Genomic DNA, 26,744 nt, shown 5'->3' on the forward strand with positions numbered 1-26,744 from the left:
GACATTGTTGGACATTGTTGGACATAGGTGGACATAGGTGGACATTTGAGCATCGGTGAGGGATGGTGAGGGATGGTGAGGGATGGTGAGGGATTGTTGTGGTCATAACAATCATTTTGACTTGTGTATTATTTGAAAATACAAAACATAACACTTAGAAACTGAAAATAACAACAACAACAAGAAACAATGTTGTTGTCATGTCATTTTTGGACCAGTGAGGATTTGTCAGTGTTACGTGTACATTTATTGACTTGTACAACAACAACAACAGTAACACAATATCATAGAACAATCTTTAGGAGAGAAGAGGCTACCACCATCCACTAAAGGGTAAGATGGGATACATTTAAGATCATCAAGACAAAATACAAGTAGAACAAAAGCATATAAATATATTTGCTTCAAATTCATACCAGTCTGAATTCCTTATATGTGACATAGAAGGCCTGTTTTACTACAGGTGCCAGTGACGACTGACACAGCAAGGCTGACGACGGTAGGCTACTACTAGACTGGATCCAGCAGACAAACGCACCGAACGAAGGATACCTCTGTTCTGGATTGGTGGTAGTGTTTAAATGGACCAGACTGTAACTCAAAGTCTTCTAGCTAGGCTTACTCTTATTAAAAAAAGAGTACCAGTCCTGAGACACTCCCAGCCATCCACAATAACATGTTAATGATATACACTCCTCCGTCCGTGGGCTTTCAGGCAGAAGAAAGAGTACGTTTTGTATTTACATGGGCGTGTGTGAGTCACTCAATGACTCAACAAACTCATACACGATATGACAAAGTCAGGCAGAAGATTTCCAGTGAAGAACCACATAAAACACCAACAAAACAATACAGGGAAGGAAAAAAAAAAGAAGAATATCAGAATTCTGTCAAAAGAACCGGAAACTCAGTGGACAACGGAAGACGACCTATCAATGACCAGACCGAAAAGCTGGTCTCACCCAATCTCATCTACAGCAAACATCATTATTACCACAGACTAACTCTTTGCTAGTTTAAAGTAAAGGGCTTAGCCAGTATTGATTATATGGCATGTGAATAATAATGTTTTATAAATATAAACACACTTAATAACAGACTACTATCACCACGGTCCCTCAGCCAACACACACCACTATCACCACGGTCCCTCAGCCAACACACACCACTATCACCACGGGCCCCTCAGCCAACACACACCACTATCACCACGGTCCCTCAGCCAACACACACCACTATCACCACGGGCCCCTCAGCCAACACAGGCTACTATCACCACGGTCCCTCAGCCAATATAGACCACTATCACCACGGCCCCCTCAGCCAACACACACCACTATCACCACGGTCCCTCAGCCAACACACACCACTATCACCACGGGCCCCTCAGCCAACACACACCACTATCACCACGGTCCCTCAGCCAACACACACCACTATCACCACGGGCCCCTCAGCCAACACAGGCTACTATCACCACGGTCCCTCAGCCAATATAGACCACTATCACCACGGCCCCCTCAGCCAACACACACCACTATCACCACGGGCCCCTCAGCCAACACACACCACTATCACCACGGTCCCTCAGCCAATATAGACCACTATCACCACGGTCCCTCAGCCAACACACACCACTATCACCACGGTCCCTCAGCCAGCACACACCACTATCACCACGATCCCTCAGCCAATATAGACCACTATCACCACGGTCCCTCAGCCAACACAGGCTACTATCACCACGGCCCCTCAGCCAACACACACCACTATCACCACGGTCCCTCAGCCAATATAGACCACTATCACCACGGCCCCTCAGCCAATATAGACCACTATCACCACGGTCCATCAGCCAACACAAACCACTATCACCACGGTCCCTCAGCCAATATAGACTACAATCACCACGGTCCCTCAGCCAATATAGACTACTATCACCACGGCCCCTCGGCCAACACAAGCTACTATCACCACGGCCCCTCAGCCAACACACACCACTATCACCACGGCCCCTCAGCCAACACAGGCTACTATCACCACGATCCCTCAGCCAACACAGGCTACTATCACCACGGCCCCTCAGCCAATATAGACTACTATCACCACGATCCCTCAGCCAATATAGACCACTATCACCACGATCCCTCAGCCAACACACACCACTATCACCACGGCCCCTCAGCCAACACACACCACTATCACCACGATCCCTCAGCCAATATAGACCACTATCACCACGATCCCTCAGCCAATATAGACCACTATCACCACGATCCCTCAGCCAATATAGACCACTATCACCACGGTCCCTCAGCCAATATAGACCACTATCACCACGATACCTCAGCCAACACACACAACTATCACCACGATCCCTCAGCCAACACACACCACTATCACCACGGCCCTCAGCCAACACACACCACTATCACCACAGTCCCTCAGCCAACACACACCACTATCACCACGGGCCCCTCAGCCAACACAGGCTACCACCACGGTCCCTCAGCCAATATAGACCACTATCACCACGGCCCCTCAGCCAACACACACCACTATCACCACGGGCCCCTCAGCCAACACACACCACTATCACCACGGTCCCTCAGCCAATATAGACCACTATCACCACGGTCCCTCAGCCAACACACACCACTCACCACGGTCCCTCAGCCAGCACACACCACTATCACCACGATCCCTCAGCCAATATAGACCACTCACCACGGTCCTCAGCCAACACAGGCTACTATCACCACGGTCCATCAGCCAACACAAACCACTATCACCACGGTCCCTCAGCCAATATAGACTACAATCACCACGGTCCCTCAGCCAATATAGACTACTATCACCACGGCCCCTCGGCCAACACAAGCTACTATCACCACGGCCCCTCAGCCAACACACACCACTATCACCACGGCCCCTCAGCCAACACAGGCTACTATCACCACGATCCCTCAGCCAACACAGGCTACTATCACCACGGCCAATATAGACCCACCACGATCCCTCAGCCAATATAGACCACTATCACCACGATCCCTCAGCCAACACACACCACTATCACCACGGCCCCTCAGCCAACACACACCACTATCACCACGATCCCTCAGCCAATATAGACCACTATCACCACGATCCCTCAGCCAATATAGACCACTATCACCACGGTCCCTCAGCCACCACTATCACCACGATCCCTCAGCCAATATAGACCACTATCACCACGGTCCCTCAGCCAATATAGACCACTATCACCACGATACCAGCCAACACACACAACTATCACCACGATCCCTCAGCCAACACACACCACTATCACCACGGGCCCCTCAGCCAACACAGGCTACTATCACCACGGTCCCTCAGCCAATATAGACCACTATCACCACGGCCCCTCAGCCAACACACACCACTATCACCACGGGCCCCTCAGCCAACACACACCACTATCACCACGGTCCCTCAGCCAATATAGACCACTATCACCACGGTCCCTCAGCCAACACACACCACTCACCACGGTCCCTCAGCCAGCACACACCACTATCACCACGATCCCTCAGCCAATATAGACCACTATCACCACGGTCCCTCAGCCAACACAGGCTACTATCACCACGGCCCCTCAGCCAACACACACCACTATCACCACGGTCCCTCAGCCAATATAGACCACTATCACCACGGCCCCTCAGCCAATATAGACCACTATCACCACGGTCCATCAGCCAACACAAACCACTATCACCACGGTCCCTCAGCCAATGTAGACTACTATCACCACGGTCCCTCAGCCAATATAGACTACTATCACCACGGCCCCTCGGCCAACACAGGCTACTATCACCACGGCCCCTCAGCCAACACACACCACTATCACCACGGCCCTCAGCCAACACAGGCTACTATCACCACGATCCCTCAGCCAACACAGGCTACTATCACCACGGCCCCTCAGCCAATATAGACTACTATCACCACGATCCCTCAGCCAATATAGACCACTATCACCACGATCCCTCAGCCAACACACACCACTATCACCACGGCCCCTCAGCCAACACACACCACTATCACCACGATCCCTCAGCCAATATAGACCACTATCACCACGATCCCTCAGCCAATATAGACCACTATCACCACGGCCCCTCAGCCAATATAGACCACTATCACCACGATCCCTCAGCCAATATAGACCACTATCACCACGGTCCCTCAGCCAATATAGACCACTATCACCACGATACCTCAGCCAACACACACAACTATCACCACGATCCCTCAGCCAACACACACCACTATCACCACGGGCCCCTCAGCCAACACACACCACTATCACCACGGTCCCTCAGCCAACACACACACCACTATCACCACGGGCCCCTATCACCACGGGCCCCTCAGCCAACACAGGCTACTATCACCACGGGCCCCTCCCAACACACACCACTCAGCCAATATAGACCACTATCACCACGGTCCCTCAGCCAACACACACCACTATCACCACGGGCCCCTCAGCCAGCACACACCACTATCACCACGGTCCCTCAGCCAATATAGACCACTATCACCACGGTCCCTCAGCCAACACACACCACTATCACCACGGTCCCTCAGCCAGCACACACCACTATCACCACGATCCCTCAGCCAATATAGACCACTATCACCACGGTCCCTCAGCCAACACAGGCTACTATCACCACGGCCCCTCAGCCACTATCACCACGGTCCCTCAGCCAATATAGACTACTATCACCACGGCCCTCAGCCAACACAGGCTACTATCACCACGGCCCTCAGCCAACACACTACCACTCCCTCAGCCAACACAGGCTACTATCACCACGATCCTCAGCCAACACAGGCTACTATCACCACGGCCCCTCAGCCAATATAGACTACTATCACCACGATCCCTCAGCCAATATAGACCACTATCACCACGATCCCTCAGCCAACACACACCACTATCATACACACCACTATCACCACGATCCCTCAGCCAATATAGACCACTATCACCACGATCCCTCAGCCAATATAGACCACTATCACCACGGTCCCTCAGCCAATATAGACCACTATCACCACGATCCCTCAGCCAATATAGACCACTATCACCACGGTCCCTCAGCCAATATAGACCACTATCACCACAATCCCTCAGCCAACACACACAACTATCACCACGATCCCTCAGCCAACACACACCACTATCACCACGGTCCCTCAGCCAATATAGACCACTATCACCACGGTCCCTCAGCCAATATAGACCACTATCACCACGGTCCCTCAGCCAATATAGACCACTATCACCACGGTCCCTCAGCCAATATAGACCACTATCACCATGGGCCCTCAGCCAACACACACAACTATCACCACGGCCCCCTCAGCCAACACACACCACTATCACCACGGCCCCCTCAGCCAACACACACCACTATCACCACGGCCCCTCAGCCAACACAAACCACTATCACCACGGCCCCTCAGCCAACACACACCACTATCACCACGGGCCCCTCAGCCAACACACACCACTATCACCACGGCCCCCTCAGCCAACACACACCACTATCACCACGGCCCCTCAGCCAACACAAACCACTATCACCACGGGCCCCTCAGCCAACACACACCACTATCACCACGGTCCCTCAGCCAATATAGACCACTATCACCACGGCCCCTCAGCCAACACAAACCACTATCACCACGGCCCCTCAGCCAACACAAACCACTATCACCACGGTCCCTCAGCCAATATAGACCACTGTCACCACGGGCCCCTCAGCCAACACAACTTATTACCATTCACACATTACACATCTATTCCCATCATGTGGCTGAAATGTATATATTTTTTTTTAGCTAACAGGTCAAGTCAGTAGCAACACCCAAACAGAATGAAATGAATGTTGGTGAAATGTAGTGGTTCAGAATGTGCGTAGTGATACGTCTCTCGATGTGCGTAGTGATACGTCTCTCGATGTGCGTAGTGATACGTCTCTCGATGTGCGTAGTGATACGTCTCTCGATGTGTGTAGTGATACGTCTCTCAATGTGTGTAGTGATACGTCTCTCAATGTGCGTAGTGATACGTCTCTCGATGTGCGTAGTGATACGTCTCTCGATGTGCGTAGTGATACGTCTCTCGATGTGCGTAGTGATACGTCTCTCGATGTGCGTAGTGATACGTCTCTCAATGTGCGTAGTGATACGTCTCTCAATGTGCGTAGTGATACGTCTCTCGATGTGCTCTCGTGTGCGTAGTGATACGTCTCTCGATGTGTGATGTATGTGCGTAGTGATACGTCTCTCGATGATGACGTCTCTCGATGTGCGTAGTGATACGTCTCTCGATGTGCGTAGTGATACGTCTCTCGATGTGCGTAGTGATACGTCTCTCGATGTGCGTAGTGATACGTCTCTCGCTGTTTAGACCCCAGAGATCTGACGGCACACAAATATCATCACGAGTACAATATTGGGAAAATAAAGTGTTGATACAGCAACGATATGTGTTCAGAAAACCTAAAGAGATAAAGAAATATATATATATATATATATATATATATATATATATATATATATATATATATATATATATATATAAAGAAGGCAACAAAAAAAAAAACTTTTGGCTTTATAGCAATGAAGGTATACATTTTCATTTTTATATATATATATTTATAATATTTCAAAAAGTATTATTATTTTTGAAATCACACTTTCTTTTGTTTATATTATATTATTCAATACATTTTATATTTAGTATTTCTTACAGTAGCATGCTGCCTTTTGATATGGCAGTTGTATGTTATCAGTAGTCATCCATTTTGATTCATTCAGTCTTGTTGGTTTCATAACGTTAAGAGTATCTACACAGCAAGATCTGGGTAACCCACCCACACACACACTGATGAACTGTCATCATCCACTTCCTGGGTTCCCCTGTCTTACCAACTTACTTCCTGATCTGTATCCATCTCAGTGACCGCCCTCTGTCCAAGTCTTGTGACAATGATGTACAGACGTCCTACAGAGAGGCCCATAAATACAAAGTCATTTCTCTCTCTCGCTGTCTCTCTCTCTTTCTCTCTCTCTCTGTCTCTCTCTCATCTGTAGAGTGATGGTCCATGTCCCAACAAAGCACCAGCAGTCGTGGCCCGCTGTCCTACTTTAAAGTTGATACCATTTCTTGTCCTTGTGTTTCAGCATTACCTGTAGACAACAGATAGAACAGAGACAGAGAGGAAGTATAACTTTACAACCCCTTTTCATTTCCCCATGTTTCTCCATCACACAATCACTAGCTGGCTGGCTGAGCCGTACCTGGTGGGCGTGTGTTGAGAACGTCTCTGCACTTTTCATCATGAGGGTGGTGCGTTCCTCCAGCTCTCCCAGTCTCTCTCCTCTCTGCTCCAGGGCGATGCGGGCTCGGGCCAGGTCCCCCACCACCCCGCCGGCTGCAGCCCTCACATTCTCCAATCCCATTGGACCAGGGATGTGCTGGGCCAGGCTCCGAGAGGCCTTTCCCGCTGCTGCCTCCCCAACTACAGAGGAGACGAGGGGGATAGAAGAGAAGAGGTATAGTGTGTGAGAGAGAGAGAGAGAGAGAGAGAGAGAGAGAGAGAGAGAGAAACAGTCTCACAGACAGACGGATAGACAGACGGATAGACAGACGGATAGACAGACGGATAGACAGACGGATAGACAGACGGACAGTCTCACAAGGTGTCTCACAGACAGACAGACAGACAGACAGACAGTCTCACAAACTGTCTCACAGACAGACAGACAGACAGACAGACAGACAGACAGACAGACAGACAGTCACATATTGAACCAAAATAAACACATAGTAACACAATCATACCAAAATACGGCAACATCCGCACTGAGCTAAAGGATAGAGCCTCCGCTTTCAAGGCGCGGGACTCTAACCCAGACGGTTACAAGAAATCCTGCTATGCCCTCCGACGAACCATCAAACAGGCAAAGCGTCAATACAGGACTACACAGGCTCAAACGCTCGTCGGATGTGGCAGGGCTTGCAAACTATTACAGACTACAAAGGGAATCACAGCCGCGAGCTGCCCAGTTACACGAGCCTACCAGATGAGCTAAATAACTTCTTAGCAACACTGAAGCATGCATGAGAGCACCAGCTGTTCCTACGACTGTGTTATCACGCTCTCCGTAGCCAATGTAAGTAAGACCTTTAAACAGGTCAACATTCACAAGGCCGTGGGCCAGACGGATTACCAGGACGTGCTCTCCGAGCATGCGCTGACAAACTGGAAAGTGTCTTCACTGACATTTTCAACGTGTCCCTGACTGAGTCTGTAATACCAACATGTCTCTCGCCGATTGTCTCTCACCAATTGTCTCCCACAAACTGTCTCCCACAAATGATCTCTCACAAACTGTCTCTCACAAACTGTCTCTCACAAACTGTCTCTCACAAACTGTCTCACACTATGTCTCGCTGGTACACACAAACAACATACACTAAAACACACAACATCTAGAATGTGACCTACACAGCTCTTCTCTGTCGAAGGTCTGGGCGTTGCCCCCGAAGAAACCCTTGAGGAATCCTTGGCTCTGGGCCTCTGGTGTTTCAATAGGAGTGAACAGCTCCCCCAGCATGTCCTGAAACAACACACCACATATATTAACACACACACAGACAGACGGACGGACGGACGGACAGACAGACAGACAATTTGAAAAGGAAGCTCGCTGAGAAGAATAACAGTGGTAGTGTTTTACTCTGCCAGCAGATGGCAGTGTGGTTATGCAGCACATTCAGTTACCGCTGGTAGAGAGGCTGCATGTCGAGCTGGAGCACACACACACACTCACACACACACACACACACACACACACTCACACACAAACTCCACCATGGATTCAGCACAGTGGAGCTGAAACCACACATGACAAGTGTGACGTTTCATTTCAAGGGCCATTGTCACGACTGGGTTTTACTAAAGGTATCAACTATGGCGTCCGGGTACATGCATACAGACAGACAGAGAGACAGACAGACGGTTTGCTGACCTGCAGGTTGTCCGTCATCTCTTGGCTGTATGCGATGCGTTGTATCTCTGTAGGAGAGCTCAGGTACAGAGCCTGACCGCCGTTGGTGAAGACGAAGGTACGGGCGATACGCATGTCCGTCAGGGGAAAGTAGTTAGTATCCATCAGGAGTCTAAGACTGGGCAAACTGGGAGGAGACGACAACAGAAACAACAACACTCTCAAAGGGTGGTACTAGTCGTCGTCGTCGTAGAAGTTATTTTTTAAAACTTTTTTCCTTCAATGAGTTGTCATCAAGGGTACACAACCAAGACAGCTTCATAACAGAGACAAACAGAAAGACAGACAGACAGACAGACAGACAGACAGACAGACAGACAGTAAACCTGAGGGTCATGACGTGTCCGTTGGCACAGAAGCAGGCCAGGCAGACGCTGTTGCAGACGGAGACGACGTTGGCCCGCAGGAGGAAGGAAGACTCTGTGACGTTGTGTGTGAACAGGACGGCCTGGGTAGGCATGAGGATCACCTTGGCCTGTTTCTCAGAACACACCACGGTCAGGTGACCGTCCCCACATGCCTCCTGGGAAGACAGCGGGGATAAGTTGACCAGCTTGCGCCTGCAGGGCTCGTCGGGGTCCTCGGGGACGTTGGGTTCCCGCCAAACCTCGTAGGGACTCTGGATAAGGGTGCCCGCACAGTCCAGGAATGAAAAGCTTAGCACTGAGCCCTTCAGCATCAGGACGGTACCTAGGGGGGTTGTTTTGGTAACAATTGACCCTCACTACATAAACCATAATGCATTCATTACACATCTTGGACCCTGAACAGGTTCTCCCCCCACGCCATCAGACTTCTAAACAGTTAGTTCAATAGTTAAGCAAATAGCTAACAACAGACATCACATAAATCATGTAGTGTATAGAGCTTACAGCTGTAAATGATAGGTACGCACCATCTATGTGACATTGGCCCAGGATACCTGCAAGCAGGTTAATGATTACTGAACAGCTTCTATCCCCAAGCCTTAAGACTGTTAAATAGTTAACCAAATAGCTACCCGGATTATCTGCATTGACCCTTTTTACACTAACTCTTCTGACTCATCACACACTGCTGCTACTGTTCATTATCTATCCTGTTGCCTAGTCAATTTCATCCTAGTTATATGTACATACCTACCTCAATTACCTCGGTATTGTTACCCAGTGTATAAAGCCAAGTTATTACCTGGTACCCTGTGTATATAGCCAAGTTATTACCTGGTACCCTGTGTATATAGCCAAGTTATTACCTGGTACCCTGTGTATATAGCCACGTTATTACATGGTACCCTGTGTATATAGCCACGTTATTACCTGGTACCCTGTGTAAATAGCCAAGTTATTACCTGGTACCCTGTGTATATAGCCAGGTTATTACCTGGTACCCTGTGTATATAGCCGGGTTATTACCTGGTACCCTGTGTGTATAGCCAGGTTATTACCTGGTACCCTGTGTGTATAACCAAGTTATTACCTGGTACCCTGTGTATATAGCCAAGTTATTACCTGGTACCCTGTGTATATAGCCAAGTTATTACCTGGTACCCTGTGTATATAGCCAAGTTATTACCTGGTACCCTGTGTGTATAACCAAGGTATTACCTGGTACCCTGTGTATATAGCCAAGTTATTACCTGGTACCCTGTGTGTATAACCAAGTTATTACCTGGTACCCTGTGTATATAGCCAAGTTATTACCTGGTACCCTGTGTATATAGCCAAGTTATTACCTGGTACCCTGTGTATATAGCCAGGTTATTACCTGGTACCCTGTGTATATAGCCAGGTTATTACCTGGTACCCTGTGTATATAGCCAAGTTATTACCTGGTACCCTGTGTATATAGCCAAGTTATTACCTGGTACCCTGTGTATATAGCCAAGTTATTACCTGGTACCCTGTGTATATAGCCACGTTATTACCTGGTACCCTGTGTGTATAACCAAGTTATTACCTGGTACCCTGTGTATATAGCCAAGCTATTACCTGGTACCCTGTGTATAACCAAATTATTACCTGGTACCCTGTGTATATAGCCAAGTTATTACCTGGTACCCTGTGTATATAGCCAGGTTATTACCTGGTACCCTGTGTATATAGCCAAGTTATTACCTGGTACCCTGTGTATATAGCCTGTGTATATAGCCAAGTTATTACCTGGTACCCTGTGTATATAGCCAGGTTATTACCTGGTACCCTGTGTATATAGCCAGGTTATTACCTGGTACCATGTGTATATAGCCAAGTTATTACCTGGTGCCCTGTGTATATAGCCAAGTTATTACCTGGTACCCTGTGTATATAGCCATATATTACCTGGTACCCTGTGTATATAGCCAGGTTATTACCTGGTACCCTGTGTATATAGCCAGGTTATTACCTGGTACCCTGTGTATATAGCCAGGTTATTACCTGGTACCCTGTGTATATAGCCAGGTTATTACCTGGTACCCTGTGTGTATAGCCAGGTTATTACCTGGTACCCTGTGTATATAGCCAAGTTATTACCTGGTACCCTGTGTATATAGCCAAGTTATTACCTGGTACCCTGTGTATATAGCCAAGTTATTACCTGGTACCCTGTGTATATAGCCAGGTTATTACCTGGTACCCTGTGTATATAGCCAGGTTATTACCTGGTACCCTGTGTATATAGCCAGGTTATTACCTGGTACCCTGTGTGTATAGACAGGTTATTACCTGGTACCCTGTGTATATAGCCAAGTTATTACCTGGTACCCTGTGTATATAACCACGTTATTACCTGGTACCCTGTGTATATAGCCAAGTTATTACCTGGTACCCTGTGTATATAGCCAAGTCATTACCTGGTACCCTGTGTATATAGCCAGGTCAAAGCATGTCACAAATAACATTTGAATTTGATTTCTATAATAATTTCACGAACGTAATTAAATAGATCTATATATATATATATATATATATATATATACAAAAGTATGTGGACACAACTTCAAACTGGTGGATTGAGCAAATTTCAGCCAAAGCCGGTGCTGACGAGGTGTGTAAAATCACACCGCCGAGTGCTAAAGCATGTAGCACCTAAACCTCATCTGTCCTCCGGTTGCACCGCTCACTACCGACTTCCAACTGGCCTCTGGAAGCTACATCAGCACAATAACTGTTTGTCGGGCGCTTCATGAAATGGGTTTTCACGGACGGACGAGCAGCCGTACACAAGCCTAAGATCACCATGCACAGTGACAAGCGTTGGCTGGAGTGGTGTAAAGCTCGCCGCCATTGGACTCTGGAGCAGTGGAAACACGTTCTCTGGAGTGATGAATCAAGCTTCACCATCTGGCAGGTCAGACGAATCTGGGTTTGACGGATACCAAGGAGAACACTACCTGCACCATAGTGCCAACTGTGAAGTTTGGTGGAGGAGGAATAATGGTCTGGGGCTGTTTTTTATGTTTCGGGCCCCTTAGTTCCAGTGAAGGGAAATCTTAACGCTACAGCATATAATGACATTCTAGAGAATTCTGTGCTTCCAACTTTGAGGAAACAGTTTGGGGAAGGCCCTTTCCTGTTTCAGCATGACAGTTCCCTGTGCACAAAAGAGAGGTCCATACAGAAATGCTTTATCGAGATCGGTGTGGGAACACTTGACTGGCCTGACATCAACCCCTTCAAAAAAACCTGTGGAATGAATTTGATCGCCGACTGCAGGCCAGGTCTAATCGCCCAACATCAGTGCCCGACCTCACTAATGCACTTATGGCAGAATGGAGGCAGAATGGAAGTCCCCGCAGCAATGTTCCAACATCTAGTGGAAAGCCTTCCCAGAAAGGTGGAGGCTGTTATAGCAGCAAAGGGGGTGGGGGGTGGGGCAACTCCATATTAATGCCCATGATTTTGGAATGAGATGTTTGAAGACCAGGTTTCCACATTCTGTTGGTCATATAGTGGATCTATAACACATTCATGTGATGTTATGCAAAAGCTAAAATTTTAGGTATCCTAATAGATGCACAGCAAACAAATACATTGTAGTGTCATCATTATGGCTGTTCTCAAATGTGTAATAGATGTCTGTCTACAACTGTGGCCAAAAATATTGGCCCCCTATTGGCCCTTTCCTTAAATTATTCCCTATTTGTTCTCAAATAAGTTTTAAAAAATGTTGTAAAACTTACCACTCGATTGTCAACATTGCAGAACCGACTTTATTTTCGTAAACTTCTGTTCTCAATTTTAATTTAGAAAATAAAGACAAACGGCACGAACAAAATGATTGACACCCCGGAGCTAGTGCTTGGTTGCACAGCGTTCATTTGGATGTCGTTCTTCATTTAGTCGTCAGTGAACTGATCTGAATTGCCAAAGAGCTTCAATTTTGTTTAATTGGTCCACAGAGGATTTTTCCCCAGGACTTAGGTTTGTTTAGTTGGGTTTTTTGAGAAGTTTAAATCAGGCGTTCTTGTGTCTCCTTCAGCAGTGGGGTCTTTCTATGTTTACCAAACGACCAAATGAAGTGTTTGATGCCTCCTGAACATGTGCAAGACATCATGAAATCAGCAGATTATCAAGGTGTTTTGGAGTGCAATGATCAAACCCAGTGTCCAATAACTGGATCTCTGTTAAAGGTTGTGGGTCCTCCAGCTGGACAACAACCTCCAACACACATCAGAAGCATCCAGCCGATAGTCCAGATCTGAGTCACACCCAAAACCTCCAACACACATCAGCCAATAGTCCAGATCTGAGTCACATCCGAAACCTCCAGCGAGATCTGAACCCCTCAAACAAAGTATTTGAGCAGTTTTCTGGCAGAAAAAGTGGTCCAAATTGCTAGCAGAAAGGTGCAGCAGGCTCAGTCGGCTACAACAGGTGTTTGTCAGTTATCTTGGCCAAAGTCTGTGCAATCAAGTACTAGCACCAGGGTGCCAATCATTTGGTCCATGCTATTCGTCGTGTTTTCTCAAAATAAAAACATTAAATTGTCTCCGAATTTTTGAAAATCCAGTTGCAATGTGTGGAGAACAAAAGTATTTTTTTAATCCAATTTCAATTTATTTAACAATAAAATATTTAAGGAATGATTCAAGAAAAGTGCAAGCCATTATATGTCTTCTGGATCGACAACTATGTGTCTTCTGGATCTACAACTATGTGTCTTCTGGATCTACAACTTTATGTCTTCTGGATCTGCAGTCAAAACTAATTTTTGGATCCAACTAGTTTTTGGATCTAAATATAAGCACCTTTTTTCTATTCACTTTTGTCTTCTGGATCTTTCTGTCTTTGGATACAACTATTTCAGTTGGATTGAAATTGTCTTCTGGATGAGACAGTAGGAGGATCTACAACTAGAATGAGACAGTAGGAGGACAGAACTAAGAATGAGACAACTAGGTCTTCTGGACAGAAAGAATTCTGAGACAACTAGGAGGACAAACTAAGAATGGATCTACAGGACTAGAGGAACAATGTCTTCTGGATCTAGAGGAGGACAGAGAAGAATGAGAGATCTACAACTATATGAAGAACTATAGTCTTCTGGATCTACAACTATATGTCTTCTGGAACAATGATAGTCTTCTGGAGGACAGAGAAGAATGATAGTCTTCTGGAGGACAACTATATGTCTTCTGGAGGACAGAGAAGAATTCAACTAGGGGATCACAACTAAGAATGAGACAGTTTAGGAGGACAAACTAAGAATGAGAGAGGAGGACAACTATATGTCTTCTGGAAGAATGAGATGTCTTCTGGAGGACAACTAAGAATGAGACAGTAGGAGGACAGACAAGAATGAGACAGTAGGAGGACAGACTAAGAATGAGACAGTAGGAGGATCTAGATAATGTCTTATGATCTACAACTTTAGGAGGACAGAAAGAATGAGAGAGGAGGACAAATAAGAATGAAATTAATTTGGAGGACAGATAAGAATGAGATTCAGTAGGAGGACAGAGAAGAATGAGACAGTAGGAGGACAAAGAAGAATGAATGAGAGGAGGACAGAGAAGAATGAGACAGTAGGAGGACAGAGAAGAATGAGACAGTAGGAGGACAGAGAAGAATGAGAGAGTAGGAGGACAGAGAAGAATGAGACAGTAGGAGGACAAAGAAGAATGAGAGAGGAGGACAGAGAAGAATGAGAGAGGAGGACAGAGAAGAATGAGAGAGGAGGACAGAGAAGAATGAGAGAGGAGGACAAAGAAGAATGAGAGAGGAGGACAGAGAAGAATGAGACAGTAGGAGGACAGAGAAGAATGAGACAGTAGGAGGACAGAGAAGAATGAGACAGTAGGAGGACAGAGAAGAATGAGACAGTAGGAGGACAGAGAAGAATGAGACAGTAGGAGGACAGAAAAGAATGAGACAGTAGGAGGACAGAGAAGAATGAGACAGTAGGAGGACAGAAAAGAATGAGACAGTAGGAGGACAGAGAAGAATGAGACAGTAGGAGGACAGAGAAGAATGAGACAGTAGGAGGACAGAAAACAATATGCGCCGGCAAATTCCATTATCACACCTCCATTAGCATATGAATTTCCTCAGCACCCCACCCTGTGAGTCAGTTAATCATTTCTCCATTACTATCATGTCTAATGTCATTGTTCAGATATCAAAATAAAGTAGGCTAAGGCAGGCCACATCAAGGCCGTTCACCCCAAAGAGCAGGCTCACCGCTGGGCCCCATGGTGACAGGCTCCTCCAGCCTCTCCTTCTCTGTGGGGATGGATATGGGCAGTAGGAGGACCACGCCCAGGCTGGTGCCCACCCACAGGCAGGCGGTGGGCAGGGAGTCACCTTTACGACCGTAGGACTCTCCGAAATGCAGCGTGGTCACCACTTCCTTGGTGTCGCGGCCGATACTGGACACACTGGAGCTCCGTGAGAAGCTGAACGAATTCTCTCTGCTTTCTGCTTTACAGGAGACACACAGACACAATGAGACAGAGAGACAGAGAGAGGAAGAGGGGGATGGGGAGAGAATGCGAGTCAAAGAGAATAAATATTCACACTCACACACACACACACACACACTCTCTCTCTCTCTCTCTCTCTCGCAAAAGTGATGTCATAGGTGTAGTGCTTAGTTACAGTTGAATCCATGGAGACAGAAGACAAGTCATGTGATCATGTGATTATGGCCCAATGAGAGCAAACACTCAGAACCAAACCATGATTTAGTCCCATGTTATGTTCCCTCACACACACACACAGGTTCAAGAAAAACCTTCACGTGCATATACACACACACACACACACACACACACACACACACACACACACACACATCACATCAAACACACACATTGTGTTGTTCCGTTACCTTGCTACCCATTCAGATTGTCCATTACATATTTATAGCTCCAGCCTCCCCCAGTAAAGTATTTATGTATTGCTCAACAATGACTCCTGTACTTCTCAATGACCTGACTACGTGATGTCTGCTGCCTGAGCTTTGTGATCCAGACGCTGCAGACTTCACAACGTAACAACAGCGAGCGACGTCTGCGTCGCCCAAACGGTTCATTGTAAATATTTTCATTCAAACAAGATCGTAAACGTCTCTAAGCATACTGAAGACGCTGTCTTCACAAACACTAGAAAAAAAAGAAAAAACCCCCCCAGAAAAATTCTAATATCAGCCAAAATATAATCTTTATACCAGTCTTGTGATATTTCACAACGTATTGGATTATCAGGTAAACAAACAACAACCAGCCACTAGACAGGCCAGACACCCAGCCACCAGACAGGCCAGACACCCAGCCACTAGACAGGCCAGACACCCAGCCACCAGACAGGCCAGACACCCAGCCACCAGACAGGCCAGACACCCAGCCACCAGACAGGCCAGACACCCAGCCACCAGACACCCAGCCACTACTAGACAGGCCAGACACCCAGCCACCAGACAGGCCAGACACCCAGCCACTAGACAGGCCAGACACCCAGCCACCAGACAGGCCAGACACCCAGCCACCAGACAGGCCAGACACCCAGCCACCAGACAGGCCAGACACCCAGCCACCAGACAGGCCAGACACCCAGCCAACAGACAGGCCAGACACCCAGCCACCAGACAGGCCAGACACCCAGCCACCAGACAGGCCAGACACCCAGCCACCAGACAGGCCAGACACCCAGCCACCAGACAGGCCAGACACCCAGCCACCAGACAGGCCAGACACCCAGCCACCAGACAGGCCAGACACCCAGCCACCAGACAGGCCAGACACCCAGCAATATCAGAGAAAACCAGAAAGGAAGAGAGAAAATATAACTCAGCAAGGAGAGCAGTGGTAGAATAAACCCAAAGCCAGGAAGAGAAGCTGTAATTGGTTCTCACAGGAAAACAACACAGTTGTCTAACCCACATTCTTCTATTATTAAGATAATATTATTCTGTCTGTTGTTGTTGCCATTTTATATGTCGCATATCCCCTGAGAAAGATAGACACCCCCCACCCGAGATAGACACACCCCCGAGATAGACACACCCCGAGATAGACACCCCACCTGAGATAGACCCCCCCGAGATAGACACCCCCGAGATAGACACCCCCGAGATAGACACACCCCCGAGATAGACACCCCCCGAGATAGACACACCCCGAGATAGACACACCCCGAGATAGACACCCCACCTGAGATAGACACCCCCACCCGAGATAGACACACCCCGAGATAGAGATAGACACACCCCGAGATAGACACACCCCGAGATAGACACACACCCGATAGACACACCCCCGAGATAGACACACCCCGAGATAGACACACCCCCGAGATAGACCCCCCCCTCCACCCCGAGATAGACACACCCCCTCCGACATAGACACACCCCCGAGATAGAGACACCCCCTAAGATAGACACCCCCTGAGACACACCCATGAGATAGACACAAACCCCCTAAGATAGACACAGCCCCTGAGATAGACACCCCCAGATAGACACCCCCTCTGAGATATCCCCCCACCCCTAAGATAGACACCCCCTAAGATCGACACACACCCCGAGATAGACACACCCCCTAAGATATACACACACCCCTAAGATAGACACACACACCCTGAGATAGACCACCCCCTGAGATAGACCACCCCCTGAGATAAACACACCCCTGAGATAGACACACACCCCCCCTGAGATAGACACACCCCTGAGATGAGACCACTCCCCGAGATAGACACAGGACACCCCCTGAGATAGACACCCACCCCCTTGAGATAGAGGGGGACGGGGGTCTAGAAGAATGAGAGACACACCCCGAGATAGACAAACCCCCTAAGATATTTTGATTTGACATACACCCACCCCCCTAAGATAGACACACACACCCTGAGATAGACCACCCCCTGAGATAGACCACCCCCTGAGATAGACCACCCCCCCCTGAGATAGACAGACAAAGACACTTTGTTAATGGATATTCCTACATTCACAGAACACACAAGACAAGTGGAACATGTTTCTGAGACTAATGAATGTGTCGGTGAACTGTAATACAGCTGTTCCATGTTCAGGGAGATGCTACGCGACGCTGCCTGCTAGCATTGACACTGGATCACAATGGCTTTTGTTGTCTGGGATGTGGCCAGAGAAGAATCTCATTTCTGCTGTGTGTGTCTGGGCTGTGGCCAGAGCGGCATCTCATTTCTGCTGTGTGTGTCTGGGCTGTGGCCAGAGCGGCATCTCATTTCTGCTGTGTGTGTCTGGGCTGTGGCCAGAGAGGTATCTCATTTCTGCTGTGTGTGTCTGGGCTGTGGCCAGAGAGGCATCTCATTTCTGCTGTGTGTGTCTGGGCTGTGGCCAGAGAGGCATCTCATTTCTGCTGTGTGTGTCTGGGCTGTGGCCAGAGAAGAATCTCATTTCTGCTGTGTGTGTCTGGGCTGTGGCCAGAGCGGCATCTCATTTCTGCTGTGTGTGTCTGGGCTGTGGCCAGAGAGGCATCTCATTTCTGCTGTGTGTGTCTGGGCTGTGGCCAGAGAAGCATCTCATTTCTGCTGTGTGTGTCTGGGCTGTGGCCAGAGAGGCATCTCATTTCTGCTGTGTGTGTCTGGGCTGTGTCTCATTTCTGGGCTGGGATGTGGCCAGAGAGGCATCTCATTTCTGCTGTGTGTGTCTGGGATGTGGCCAGAGAGGCATCTCATTTCTGCTGTGTGTGTCTGGGCTGTGGCCAGAGCGGCATCTCATTTCTGCTCTGTGTGTCTGGGCTGTGGCCAGAGAGGCATCTCATTTCTGCTGTGTGTGTCTGGGCTGTGGCCAGAGGGCATCTCATTTCTGCTGTGTGTGTCTGGGCTGTGGCCAGAGAGGCATCTCATTTCTGCTGTGTGTGTCTGGGCTGTGGCCAGAGAGGCATCTCATTTCTGCTCTGTGTGTCTGGGCTGTGGCCAGAGAGGCATCTCATTTCTGCTGTGTGTGTCTGGGCTGTGGCCAGGAAGAATCTCATTTCTGCTGTGTGTGTCTGGGCTGTGGCCAGAGAGCTGTGTGTGTCTGGGCTGTGGCCAGAGGGCATCTCATTTCTGCTGTGTGTGTCTGGGCTGTGAGAGAGGCATCTCATTTCTGGAGTGTGTCTGGGCTGTGGCCAGAGAGGCATCTCATTTCTGCTGTGTGTGTCTGGGCTGTGGCCAGAGAAGAATCTCATTTCTGCTGTGTGTGTCTGGGCTGTGGCCAGAGAGGCATCTCATTTCTGCTGTGTGTGTCTGGGCTGTGGCCAGAGAGGCATCTCATTTCTGCTGTGTGTGTCTGGGCTGTGGTCAGAGAGGCATCTCATTTCTGCTGTGTGTGTCTGGGCTGTGGCCAGAGAGGCATCTCATTTCTGCTGTGTGTGTCTGGGCTGTGGCCAGAGGGCATCTCATTTCTGCTGTGTGTGTCTGGGCTGTGGCCAGAGAAGAATCTCATTTCTGCTGTGTGTGTCTGGGCTGTGGTCAGAGGGCATCTCATTTCTGCTGTGTGTGTCTGGGATGTGGCCAGAGGCTGTGTGTGTCTGGGCTGTGGCCAGAGGGCATCTCATTTCTGCTGTGTGTGTCTGGGATGTGGCCAGAGAGGCATCTCATTTCTGCTGTGGTGTCTGGGCTGTGGCCAGAGAGGCATCTCATTTCTGCTGTGTGTGTCTGGGCTGTGGCCAGAGAGGCATCTCATTTCTGCTGTGTGTGTCTGGGCTGTGGCCAGAGAGGCATCTCATTTCTGCTGTGTGTGTCTGGGCTGTGGCCAGAGGGCATCTCATTTCTGCTGTGTGTGTCTGGGCTGTGGCCAGAGAGGCATCTCATTTCTGCTGTGTGTGTCTGGGCTGTGGCCAGAGCGGCATTTCATTTCTGCTGTGTGTGTCTGGGCTGTGGCCAGAGAGGCATCTCATTTCTGGAGGGCCAGAGGGGATCTCATTTCTGCTGTGTGTGTCTGGGCTGTGGCCAGAGCGGCATCTCATTTCTGCTCTGTGTGTCTGGGCTGTGAGAGGGCATCTCATTTCTGCTGTGTGTGTCTGGGCTGTGGCCAGAGCGGCATCTCATTTCTGCTGTGTGTGTCTGGGCTGTGGCCAGAGAGGCATCTCATTTCTGCTGTGTGTGTCTGGGCTGTGGCCAGAGAGGCATCTCATTTCTGCTGTGTGTGTCTGGGCTGTGGCCAGAGAGGCATCTCATTTCTGCTGTGTGTGTCTGGGCTGTGGCCAGAGCGGCATCTCATTTCTGCTCTGTGTGTCTGGGCTGTGGCCAGAGGGCATCTCATTTCTGCTGTGTGTGTCTGGGCTGTGGCCAGAGCGGCATCTCATTTCTGCTGTGTGTGTCTGGGCTGTGGCCAGAGAGGCATCTCATTTCTGCTGTGTGTGTCTGGGCTGTGGCCAGAGAGGCATCTCATTTCTGCTGTGTGTGTCTGGGCTGTGGCCAGAGAGGCATCTCATTTCTGCTGTGTGTGTCTGGGCTGTGGCCAGAGGGCATCTCATTTCTGCTGTGTGTGTCTGGGCTGTGGCCAGAGCTGTGTGTGTCTGGGCTGGAGAGGCATCTCATTTCTGCTGTGTGTGTCTGGGCTGTGGCCAGAGAAGAATCTCATTTCTGCTGTGTGTGTCTGGGCTGTGGCCAGAGAGGCATCTCATTTCTGCTGTGTGTGTCTGGGCTGTGGCCAGAGAGGCATCTCATTTCTGCTGTGTGTGTCTGGGCTGTGGCCAGAGAGGCATCTCATTTCTGCTCTGTGTTACCGGCTTGTGTTTGTGCATGACAGAGCCTGTGGGGTGTTAGCTAATGAAAGTCACTCACAGTGGCACTCTGACAGGACACTGGTACCCCCAAGGAGTCCAAGCAGGGATTTATTAGGAAGAAGGAGGGGAGGAGGAGAGGAAGGGAAAGAGGGAGGGAGGGGAGGAGGAGAGAGGAAGAGATGGAGGGAGGGGAGGAGGAGAGAGGAAGAGATGGAGGGAGAGGAGGAGGAGAGAGGAAGAGATGGAGGGAGGGAGAGGAGGAGAGAGAGGAAGAGATGGAGGGAGGGGAGGAGGAGAGGGAAGAGATGGAGGGAGGGGAGGAGGAGAGAGGAAGAGATGGAGGGAGGGGAGGAGGAGAGAGGAAGAGATGGAGGGAGGGGAGGAGGAGAGAGGAAGAGATGGGGGGAGGGGAGGAGGAGAGAGGAAGAGATGGAGGGAGGGGAGGAGGAGGAGAGGGAAGAGATGGAGGGAGGGGAGGAGGAGAGAGGAAGAGATGGAGGGAGGGCAATGCTTCAGCGATTCAGACATATACAGACATTATAGCAAAGAGACAAGTAGTTTTATAGAATAACTAGGCAAGTAGGAAGTAGATTCATATAATAACTAGGCTAAGCACTAGGAAGTAGATTCATATAATAACTAGGCTAAGCACTAGGAAGTAGATTCATATAATAACTAGGCTAAGCACTAGGAAGGAAGGCTAGACTGGAGGATTCATATAATAACTAGGCTAAGGGAAGGATTCATATAATAACTAGGCTAAGCACTAGAAGTAGAATATAATAACTAGGCTAGACTGGAAGGATTCATATAATAACTAGGGGAGGAGGAGGCTAAGCAGGAAGAGATGGAAGGGAAGGAGGAAGCACTAGGAAGTAGAGGCTAAGCACTAGGAAGTAGATTCATATAATAACTAGGCTAAGCACTAGGAAGTAGATTCATATAATAACAAGGCTAAGCACTAGGACGTAGTTTCAGGCTAAGCACTAGGAAGTAGATTCATATAATAACTAGGCTAGGGAAGGATTCATATAATAACTAGGCTAAGCACTAGGATATAATAACTAGGCTAAGACTAGGAAGTAGATTCATATAATAACTAGGCTAGACTAGGAAGTAGATTCATATAATAACTAGGCTAAGCACTAGGAAGTAGATTCATATAATAACTAGGCTAAGCAGGAGTAGATTCATATAATAACTAGAAGGAAGAGATGGAGGAAGTAGCAATAATAACTAGGCTAAGCACTAGGAAGTAGATTCATATAATAACTAGGCTAAGCACTAGGAAGTAGATTCATATAATAACTAGGCTAAGCACTAGGAAGTAGATTCATATAATAACTAGGCTAAGCACTAGGAAGTAGTTTCATATAATAACTAGGCTAAGCACTAGGAAGTAGATTCATATAATAACTAGGCTAAGCACTAGGAAGTAGATTCATATAATAACTAGGCTAAGCACTAGGAAGTAGTTTCATATAATAACTAGGCTAAGCACTAGGAAGTAGTTTCATATAATAACTAGGCTAAGCACTAGGAAGTAGTTTCATATAATAACTAGGCTAAGCACTAGGAAGTAGTTTCATAGAATGACTAGGCTAAGCACTAGGAAGTAGTTTCTTAGTCCTCAGTGGTCCGTCCTCGGTGGTCCGTCCTCAGTGGTCCGTCCTCAGTGGTCCGTCTCTCTCATTCCATTTCTATCCAAAATAAACTAACCTGGTCTTGGAGAATTTTGTATTATTCTGTACGTAAATCCGAGACACTCAATTTAGTATGATATGTTATGTTTGGTATGGTTAAATAAGACAGATGGTTACTGAAATGGTTGGTCAGGGTGGAGGGGTAGCGGTATAACGTGTATGTCTAGCAACACGACATTTGCAAGTTTGAATCTCATTATGGACAACTTAAGCATTTTAGACACTTGTCCACCACTTACTGCTTTTTAGCTACATTGCACCACCTTAGCATGTTAGCTAACCTTAACCCATAACCCTAACCTCTAGCCTGGCTAAATTTAGCGAGCTAGCTAGCTAATGTTAGCCACCTAGCCACCTCACCTCCTATCAAGAATAACCATTTCACTGTAAGTTCTACACCTGTTATATTCGGTGCATGTGACAATTTGATTTGAATTCCTAACATATTGTATGTTTGGCAAATTCCTAACATATAATGCAAATTGTAACTCGTAATATATCATACGAAATGAGTGATGGACATCAACAAATGATTAACACACACCATACGAAACGTAACATATCATACGAAATTGAGTGATGGACATCAACAAATGATTAACACACACCATACGAAACGAAATGAGTGATGGACATCAACAAATGATTAACACACACCATACAAACGTAACCATAGTGATGGACTTCAACAAATGATTAACACACACCATACGAAACGTAACATATCATACGAAATTGAGTGATGGACATCAACAAATGATTAACACACACCATACGAAACGTAACATATCATACGAAATTGAGTGATGGACATCAACAAATGATTAACACACACCATACGAAACGTAACATATCATACGAAATTGATTGTCTCGGATTACCATGCACAATAATACATGACTGCTCTGAGAAGAGGTTGAATAAAACACCCACTGTCTCTCCATGGGAGCAGGTGCTACTTTTGACACGTTACCATTTTTGGCTCTCCGGGTCAGCCATTGGCTAATCAAAGACATCTCAGCGTGAGCAACTGAACACCCTGCCTGCAGCGGTCTGTGGCTGGTCACGGTGCTTCTTGGGTCACAACTACCTCTGCCTGCCTTCCAACCCTCCATCCCTGCCACCTGCCTGATCGTCTGTGTGATCTGACACTCGAGCCGGTTGATAGAGCCCTCTGACTCTAACGCGCAGGTGGATAACTGTGATATGTCCTCTTCCTCTCTGTCCTGTGGAGAGATTAGCTCATCTCCGCCGAATGGACGGACTGCTAGTTGCTGTCAGTCAGCTAATCCGACGGGTGGGGGACCAGAGCGGAGGACGGGCCAGGCTATGGAAGTGTTAGTGTGACCTGGATAAGAGGAGCTTTGGCCAGGTCTCTCTCTCTGTTTTACTGACAGGATCAGATCAACACAGTGAGAACGATGGAGATGGTTGAACATCTTACTCCCAACCCAACTTTGCTGTTTTATTTTTGTGTTCTTTGCATACTTTACTTTTTTTTGCACAGAAAGCTCACAGCATTATCACCCATGACTACCAAGTACCTTCGAACTACGAATCGACAGATGCTAACCTCGACTTCGACCTCGATAATGGCTCCTACTTAATCTCAGACTCAGTTGTTCCCTTGTTTACACTGGACTCTACTCCATTTATTCGAGCTACCCATGTGGTGCAAGGGAAGACATGGGAAGAAGGGCTGTGGAGACCTTGTTACATGCTGACCAGACCGGAAGGAGGAGCTACTAGAAAGGAATTCGGCTAATCGATTTATCTGTAGATGAATTGTCGGAGTAGAGGAGTAAAAGTATTCACATCACATACATGGTTAAAGGCTTTAAAAAGAAAGAAAACACCTCTAACAGGTCAGATATAGAGTTGAAATGTATTCCATTTTGAGTTTGCTTCCTAATAATACACTTTTGTATACATCACAGAAGAATAAGGGATTTTGGTGGGTTTTTGAAATAATGTTACTTAGTTATTAAATTATGACAAATATGAATAACATTCCACCCATGAGGCCGCTAGGTCATTTGACTTCACTCTGGAGATGCTAACACTCTGACCATTTTTACTCTGCCCACAGAAATGCAGACAAGGACCTCCGTCGTCCTCCCTTTGGCAAATCAGACCATGACTCCATTTTCCATTCTCCTGCTTCCTGTTTAAAAATCAAATCGTATTGGTCACATACACATGGTTAGCAGATGTTAATGCGAGTGTAGCGAAATGCTTGTGCTTTTAGTTCCGACCATGCAGTAATATCTAACAAGTTAACAATTTCACAACAACTACCTTATACACACAAGTGTAAAGGAATTAATAAGAATATGTAAACATAAATAATTGGATGAGCGATGGCCGAACGGCATATGCAAGATGCAGTAGATGGTATAGAGTACAGTATATACATATGAGACGAGTAGTGTAAGGTATATAAACATTATAGAAAGTGGCATTGTTTAAAGTGGCTAGTGATACATTTATTACATCTCATTTTTAATTATTAAAGAGAAAAGAGATTTGAGTCAGTATGTTGGCAGCAGCCACTCAATGTTAGTAATGGCTGTTTAACAGTCTGATGACATTGAGATAGAAGCTGTTTTTCAGTCTCTCGGTCCCAGCTTTTATGCACCTGTACTGACCTCACCTTCTGGATGATAGCGGGCTGAACAGGTAGTGGCTCGGGTGGTTGTTGTCCTTGATGATATTTTTGGCCTTCCTGTGACATCGGGTGGTGTAGGTGTCCTGGAGGGCAGGTAGTTTGCCCCCGGTGATGCTTTGTGCAGACCTCTACCCTCTGGCAAGCCTTACGGTTGTGGGCAGAGCAGTTGCCGTACCAGGCGGTGATACATCCTCAACTGTGCATCTGTAAAAGTTTGTGTGTTTTTGGTGACAAGCCAAGTTTCTTCAGCCTCCTGAGGTTGAAGAGGCACTGTTGTGCCTTCTTCACCATGCTGTCTGTGTGGGTGGACCATTTCAGCTTGTCTGTGAAATGTACACCAAGGAACTTAAAACTTTCCACCCTCTCCACTACTGTCCCGTCGATGTGAATAGGGTAGCTTACAATCAAAAACTCAAACAAGAAGTACCAGTAACGTGCTCAGTACGGTGAAGAGGACGCTAAGCTACAAGACCGCTTTGCTAGCGCAGATTGGAATACGTTCTGAGATTCATCCAATAACATTGATGGTGTTTACGACATCAGTCACAGGCTTCATCAATAAGTGCATCGATAACGTCAGTGACCCAAACCTCCCAGACGAGCTGAATGCCTTCTATTCTTGCTTCGAGGGAAAACAACACTGATACAGGCCCCCCGCTGTCCTGGATGACCGTGTGATCTCGCTTTCCGTGGTCAATGTGAGAAAGCTGCTGAGCCAGACAAAATACCAGGGCACATTCTCAGGGCATGCGCAGACCAGCTGGACTCACTTGCAAGTGTCTTCATCAACATTTTCAACATCTCCTTGTCACAGTCTGTAATCCCCACCAGAACATTCAAGCATATCACCATTGTTCCTAATATTTCAAAGGTAACCTGCCTAAACGACGATTGTCCACATTCACCTCTGTAACCATGAAATGCTTTTAAAAGGTTGGTCGTGGCTCACATCAACACCATCACCATAGACACCCTGGGCCCACTCAAATTTGAATACAGCCCAAACAGATCCACAAACAATACAACCACAATATCTATTGCACTCTTCACTACTCTCTTCCACCTGGACAAGAGGAATACCTAC

General features: G+C 47.6%; 1 protein-coding gene across 1 annotated transcript in view; it reads right to left on the reverse strand.

Moving 5' to 3' along the window:
* Nucleotides 1-6,658: 6,658 nt before the first annotated feature.
* LOC112224864 (syntaxin-binding protein 5-like) overlaps nt 6,659-26,744 on the reverse strand; it is a 262,601-nt gene continuing 242,515 nt past the window's right edge. The window contains exons 21-26 of the mRNA XM_042320003.1: nt 15,777-16,013; nt 9,462-9,825; nt 9,097-9,262; nt 8,574-8,685; nt 7,363-7,583; nt 6,659-7,251 (exon numbers count right to left, since the gene is read on the reverse strand). Of these exons, the coding sequence (XP_042175937.1) occupies nt 7,210-7,251; nt 7,363-7,583; nt 8,574-8,685; nt 9,097-9,262; nt 9,462-9,825; nt 15,777-16,013 (1,142 nt within the window). The 3' untranslated portion in view covers nt 6,659-7,209. The remainder of the gene's footprint in view (nt 7,252-7,362; nt 7,584-8,573; nt 8,686-9,096; nt 9,263-9,461; nt 9,826-15,776; nt 16,014-26,744) is intronic.

Source organism: Oncorhynchus tshawytscha, linkage group LG03 (genome assembly GCF_018296145.1).
Source record: "Oncorhynchus tshawytscha isolate Ot180627B linkage group LG03, Otsh_v2.0, whole genome shotgun sequence".
In the NCBI taxonomy this organism is placed as follows: Eukaryota; Metazoa; Chordata; class Actinopteri; order Salmoniformes; family Salmonidae; genus Oncorhynchus; species Oncorhynchus tshawytscha.